At 45.8% G+C, this 7,217-nt stretch overlaps 1 protein-coding gene across 2 annotated transcripts in view; it reads right to left on the reverse strand.

The window, feature by feature from the left end:
- Window positions 1-6,804, reverse strand: part of LOC144145248 (phosphatidylinositol 3,4,5-trisphosphate 3-phosphatase and dual-specificity protein phosphatase PTEN-like) — a 113,125-nt gene extending 106,321 nt beyond the window's left edge. Inside the window, exons 1-3 of one of the 2 annotated variants that reach the window (XM_077676789.1) lie at window positions 6,574-6,804; window positions 5,856-5,963; window positions 3,240-3,349 (exon numbers count right to left, since the gene is read on the reverse strand). In XM_077676789.1, coding sequence (XP_077532915.1) covers window positions 3,240-3,324 — 85 coding nt within the window. In that variant the 5' untranslated portion in view covers window positions 3,325-3,349; window positions 5,856-5,963; window positions 6,574-6,804. The other variant, XM_077676798.1, reaches the window with a different exon arrangement.
- Window positions 6,805-7,217: the final 413 nt, after the last annotated feature.

Consider the following 7,217-nt stretch of genomic DNA (forward strand, 5'->3'; position numbering starts at 1 on the left):
CGATCGGAAAGCTTTAAAAACGTACAGAATATAACATGTGCAACCGCACATTGTGACTTCCGAAAAAACTATTTCGGGGACCATTTTATGCGGGTTTTTATTGAATGATCAATCAATTAATTTTTACAAACAGCATCACATTGGGGGTAATGGAAAATTATGCGGTCAGTAAGCATTTTTCCCCACTGAAACTGATGGGATCGTTAAAATCGTTGGCTCTCAGACTGTTTTGGAGCAGTTTGGCGCAATTTCTGCAATCTTCAAGCTTTTAGAGCAGCCTGGCACAGGAAAAGAAATTTGTATCAGATCTGGGCAATATGCGCAGCTGTCTCACCCCTGCGGCTCTCTCTTCCCTGATATAACAAGAGCAAGAGTTGTGCAGATGTTAGCTACAACTTCCCAATTGAAACTTTATACGAGTAATGATCTGACATTCGGTCAAACTTAATAAACCAGTTTCCCCCAATGAAAGAAATGCCGGTCGTTTACTCCACACACACACACACACGCACACACAGTATACTGTGATAAGAAGTGGAATCGTAACGATCCTACTCCAAATTAACTGCTACAAAAAACAAAAAAGGAAACAAGTACCCAAACAAATGCCACTATTTTTAAAAACTAGCTCCCTCCCCTAGCCACAAAGCCCAACAAAACTGACAAGTCTGGTGGAGAGCCACAGCTTTTGCAAGAACTACTGTGGGAGAAGGAATGGCGGTTGCTGCTCCCTGCCCCCACCCCGCTCCCCTCCTAATGGCCGGTCATGGAGGGGAAAGGGGGACAGCAGGAAACAGAATATGCATGCGAGGGAAAAGGAAGCCTTCCTCAATCCCTCTGCCACCTCACTCTTAGCTGCACTGAGACAGATTTTATCGCATTTTAAAAAGCTAATCAAAGCAGGACCGAACTCGCAATGCTGTCCCCCATAGTCAAGAAATGTGCACTGAAAACAGCCACTCCTTACAAGGTCCTTTGTGCAAGTGCCATTCACTTGCAAGTGCCAGAGAATAACACAACGCCTCAATTAGGCACAGGCAAACAAACAGCTCAAAAATGACCCTTCGCTTTTGCTAATCTGAAAGGAAACAACTTTTGAATTTTATTCTCAATCATGAAATGCTTCAGTGCTTAGGAAAACCTCAAAGGAAAGCTTCCTGTTAAAAATAGCAAGAACCAGCAGGAATATTTTGACGAATTCAAAGGACTCGTCTACTGCGTTTATGTCCCCTGATTTAATTTTTGCTTTTCAGGCTGCATTTCAGGTAAACGTCAAACGCTCCCTTTTCAGAAACTTACTCCACCTTGGGGTTTTTTCCTAAACCGTTTGCCTTATGGCAATGTTTAACACACAATACTGAATTAAGTGCTTAAAGTGTCCTGTGCTATAATAAACAAAAAGGGAAAAGAAGAGTGACAATGGGAAGAAGCAGACACTTCTGGGTTCTCCAGAAAAATCTGGCTATGCATTGCTGGAAAACTTGCAAAAAGGTCCTGTGATGTTTTTTTTTTTAAGGATTCATTATTAACCTCTGTCAGATACTGGCGTGTCAACTCAACACGTTACCAATTATAGCAAATCCAGGCATTGTTGCTTTGCACAGTGCTGTTCCAACAATGATGAAATGTAACTGCCGACAAAAAAAAAAAAAAATCCAAATTACATACAGGGAGGCCCAGTGGAGGAGACAAGGGGAGAGAGCTAGAACCCTTATCACACAGGCAGCCTACGGCCAGAAATCCATTAGGCCTCTCACATGCGACGCTCTTATCGTATAGATTCTTTTTCTGCAGGGCTTCATACAATCACAATGCCGCTGGCGGAACACTAAAGTAGCCGGCACCATGCGAAAGTCCACACAAGGGCCGACAGCGTGGGAAGCAAAAATGAGAGGGCTTCCCTGTCCAACAAAGGATCCCATATGTCCAAATGCGAGCCTTATCAGCTTCCGTACTCGCACCGATTGCCAGATAAGGCTCGATGTGGATCAGCACCTTAAAAAGGTCCCGCACTAGCTGCCCCGGGCTGCCTTTCATGTCAACACACCACCAATAGCACTCATTAAAAATAGCCAGCACACCTGTAAGTGCTCAGAATATCCTACAGAGGACCAACTACCCGAGCTAACACAAACAGATGACCTCTTGTCCCAATGTCTAGCACTGCATTCTGGTCAGGAATGTGGTGCTAAACTTGGGAACATTCCTGTTGAAGTGGGCAAAATAACGCTATGCTTATGCAACTGAGATGTTGTCTCAATAAAGCTAACAAGTCCATCAGAAAGCTTGAACCATGATGCAGTTTCCTAAAGCCCACCAGAATGTTGCTACTTTGATTGAATAAACAAAAGGGAAACACATAGCACTGTCCTGAAAATTACACAAAGTATGTCTAGCTTTCCCTTATTTCTCTTGAAGAGGCTCTTTGTAAGCAATATGCATGAAATTTTAAGCGAGGCATGCTATGCACAGAGGTCAGCTGCAAACACCATTACATAACCCACACTGCAAATACTCTTTTACAAGGAAAAATAACGCACTAAAAAAAATTTGCTCAAACAAATTCAGCTCAGAGAATATTTAATGGAGCTAATGAGGCCTGCTTTCTTACACTATAGGCAGGCCTGAACATAACGAAATACTCATCCACAGTTCCCTCACGAAATTTTTGTACAGTAAAAGTCAAATGTCAGGCTTTAAAACACAGTTACCAAAAGCAAATTCCTTCCTATAATGACGTCCTGTCACCTTTCGTGAACCCTGCACGTTCAAAAATTAACCCACTCGACCTCATCAGCTAACGTGTTACTCACTTCAGCCACGGGTTCAATGACGCGGCTGGTCCTTCCTTCAATGGCTGCAGAAATGACGCCAACGCTCATAATAAGCAGAAAATGCAGGACGCTGGTATAAGCACAAAGGCTTCCTGCGTTTTCAGCTTGTACCCGAGTTGCTGGCCATCATTGCTTCAAAAAAAGGTTCCAACTCTCATATTCTTTTTTCAGTGCCGCGCTACAAATTACTCACGGCCGTACTGCACAGTGCAGACTGAACAAGGCTATGCAGCAAAAAAACATGCCCAGCCTCACATCTGAGACTACAAGAAATCAATTCATGCACACCAAACACCGATGCTACCAGATTTCCTTGCGGTAGCTCACCCCTATACTCGACAGACAACATGCAATTTTTCCATACAGGATAATGGCAAAGAAAGCACATAAGGTAGTGAAGGATACACGACAAATCCAAGTCAAAATCTTCATCTTGATAGCGCTTCTTATTCTTGCTCACAACCTGTTTTATGCGCGCAGTCATGGTCATCCTAGACCAACATAGGTGCAGTACCCTGAATGGTAGGCAAGCATAACAAATAACTGTTAGAAATGTGGAGCTTAGCAGCAAGAAGGGGCAGGTAAATGTTGACACACATGGTTTTTCTTCTCTTTTCTGCACCCATTGAATACATCAGTTGTCCGATGTCCATGTGTGCGGTACGTTCACAAACCTAACATCAGGAGACCACCGGCTTTCCGAATTCAACACATGCCTGCAGAGACTAGAGCACATTGGTTGTCAAAGCCACGGCGTAGCCAAGATTTCATTTAGAAGGGTGTTTAATACCTGAAAGCCGATGCTCCACACTACCATTGCAGTCAGCGGCCCCTAGTCCATACATTGAATTGCTGAGTAGACTATTTTATTCTGTGCTCAACGAAAACAAACATTTTCTTGGATGGGAAGGGGTCATTTGATTTCCATCTGGCAAAGGCGGGAGCACCCCTGAGCCCCTCACCTCGCAACACCTCTGGGTCCCATACACCAACTGCACGGCCCAAACTCGCTCATTACATGAAAAGGTGCACCTGCCCTGCTACCCATAAAGCACGATTGAGTAAGTACATGAAGCAAGGCTTATTTATTAACTACATGAAAGACAACTTGGTGCAGCTTTCTGACACGAGTCCCAAGCGTGACAATATGGCCTCTACCGGGAAAGCAGGTTTATGCTAAATGTTAACTGCTTTTCAACCTGTACTTAACACTTACTTCCAGACTTTTGTATTAGTGGAACAGCCAGGAAATCGCTAACACGACAGTGGTCGCCATTTCACGGTAACAAAAACACCGTGACCACTGAATGCAACAAAACGTGTCTTCCTTGCAAAACATGCACTAAAGTTTCACAGGTGGCCCTGCTAGAAATCTCACTGCTTATTCTACGCACACGGCAAGCTTAGCAAAAAATTTAGCCCTTTAAAAACTGCGACAAATGTTGCCTTACAATGGCAATGCCAAACCTGCATGTACCGTTCGAAATTATAATGGCGTGGAAATGCAAACTTGTTTTATGCATGCATAAGCAAGAGCAAAATATTGAAATTCTTTTGCCATAATAATTGAGGCAGGCACGTTCCACATAGGACAATCAAATACACCGCAAATAACACAATAGCTTCATTTGACTATGTTGAAAAACAAGATTATGTTGCAAAAAAATAAGCTTTTGTTAAATGCAAATGAACAAGATGACTGAAGCTGCGACCAACTGCTTTGCAAGAATGAATGCAGTACAAAACACGCAACCTTCCACAGAAAGACTGCAAAAATCACGAATGCTGCGTTCGTAGTCAGACTGAAAAGTCAAACATTCAAGAAGCCCATCATTACGCTGCTACTAGCCACATTTCACCGCAACAATGTCAGCTGTTTCTGCTGAGGTACAAGAGTTTAAGGTGCTTATACGAAGACAACTGCCTCCTCCCGTTGGATTGGTTTACACATATTTACTCAGCCCTACTGGAGGACCCATACTCTGAAAGAAATCTTCAACAACAGGGCCAGTAACTATGCAGGACCCAACAATGATACGGGAATTTGGTGGATGTCACAAATCAAACTTGTGGTGGATGGTTAACGTTTCAGAGATGAAAACAATCTCCACCTCCATTCAGGCAAAACCTCGCGTTAGTATAAATGCGCAAGGAGCAGTCGCGCAGATCACACGCAAACGAACATACTTGCTTCTGGATAAACAAAAGGCCGCAAGTAGTAGCTTATCCATAAGCTAACGGCAGTAATGAAGTGGTACCCACGAGAGCAGAAATAAACGATAGCGCTGCGTGTTGCAAGGGGGAACGTTGACAGCAGCCCGATGCACGGAATAGCTGACCAGAGGTGCGAATGCGAGGTTTGCCGCAGCAATGAAGGGCTTTAAGTAGGCTCGCGTGCTCGCGGAACCGAACGTCTGGCCGGCGCTGCTGAAGGAAAGACGTGAAGAAAGAGTACATAAATGTGCCGGCAGCAACGATTCTGCGCCGACTAACCAACCACTAAGCCGGCAGTGGCATCCGAGTAATTAGAAACTAAAGACAGCCGGCGAGAAAGCACTCGTCGGAAAAGTAGACGAAGGCACGAAGAGAAGGAACAAAAAAGGCCGTGACCAGACGACAGCTGATTGAGCAACGCCGGTTCCCGCACGACGACGGACGACGATGGAGGCGCGGCATGTCCGTTCGCGTTGCTCGTCGATACAGGGGAGGGAAATGAAAAGAACGAAAATGTACGGTTCGGGAGGAGCATTACCTGAGCATGACTGTTCCTGCCGCGTTCTTTTCGCCAGACTGGATTACACGCCGCCAGCTAACACGCACGCGGCAACAGCACAATCGCCGCTGCACGCGCGGGTGGCTAGCGAAGCCGAACTACGGGAGGCTAACATGTCGACGGGGAGATTTTTCACACTCGTTTCACTTCATGCGAAAGCGCATCGATCTCGCGACACTGTTCTACGTTACAAAACCCTGCCCGGGACTCGTCAGATGCGCGCTAACAGCACAAAAAGCGAGACTCACCTCAACGAAAGGTGCCGGTGAGGGTCCCTGGCGCAGTGGCAACAGTGTCGCTTGGCGGTTGTGTCAGCTCCAAAGGGTGATCATCTTCCGTATGCGCGCAGCAGAAACCTGGAACAAGTGTACGAGCAGGACCAGGGCTCGTTCACCCGCTGCGTGCTCGAAGCGCGAACGACATCGGTGGCCGCACACCGCACAGAGTCGCGAACAGGGGCCCCGACGACGACGCGACCGCTTACTTCCGCGGGAGGTGGTGTGGAGGGAAGGAGAGGGGGGGGAGGACCCGGAGCGGAACTCAGTGGCGGTGCTGCTCCTCGGCGTTTGCGAAAGGCGGCCGCCAAATTGCGTAGCACGCCGATACGGCACCCGAGGCGGTTTCCCCGGTGCGGACCAGCCACATTTGCGTGGTCGGAGGATGGTACGGGGTGAAACGGAGACAACTATTTCCCCGCACCGGCGTTAAGCCTAATACGGGATGCTAGCTATCAGCACAAAACAATGCTTTCGGGTCTTTCCGTTTACACGGAACACGGAGGGCCTAGCAAACCGCGTGGTTTGGCTAGCAAGCCGAGCCGCATTACTGATGGCCCGACGCCGGACAGTGGTTTTCGGCAAAGGTACACTCACAGTATCGTTTGGGCATGTGCCTATCGTTACTATCAAGTCCAAATGCATGGATCACTTCGTTCGGAATCATATGCTACGACCTCTGAATACCTACGGCGCCTTGCTGCTCCTGCCGCTGGCTGCTACGGGGGTACCAGTTTACGGTGAGGGTAACGTCAAGGCCGTTGCCGACGCCATGTTAGTTTCTAAGCGTGATCGCTACAGTAGTTGTTTGTAAAAGTGGAAGGTGAATTATGTAAAATTCTCTTATTCAAACTTCAGTTAATACCCGTATTTTGCTTTCTCAAATACTACTCATCGCAAATTACATTTATCAACTTTGTTACATCTGGCGCAAGCATCACACCGTTATTGATCCTATGTTGCCATGCGTACAATGAATGGCAGAAAGTTGTGCGATGTTCGATCAAAAGCAAGATCATCCCAGTTAATGAAGCCGTAAAAGTAAAAGGTTTATTCAGTTTGAACATAAAAATAATTAGAACTTTACTTGGATTGACAGCAGTTATTTGCCTCACAACTGCATATTTGACTGTATATTATTTTGGTGGGGCTTTGTGTTGTTATTATAGTAATAAGTAAGCAATTTTGAAATTAAAACACAAAATAAAGTGATCTTTCAAGTAAAATTGTAGAATTTAGAAGATATTTAACTCCTGTGAATGATTATAGTATGCTATATTGCAGCCTTTCTTTAGTTTCGGTTTCGGTATCAGGAGTTTATTCTGCCGCCAATAC

The sequence above is a fragment of the Haemaphysalis longicornis genome, unplaced genomic scaffold, assembly GCF_048455015.1.
Source record: "Haemaphysalis longicornis isolate Haplotype H1 unplaced genomic scaffold, Haemaphysalis longicornis Haplotype H1 scaffold_1, whole genome shotgun sequence".
Lineage (NCBI taxonomy): Eukaryota > Metazoa > Arthropoda > Arachnida > Ixodida > Ixodidae > Haemaphysalis > Haemaphysalis longicornis.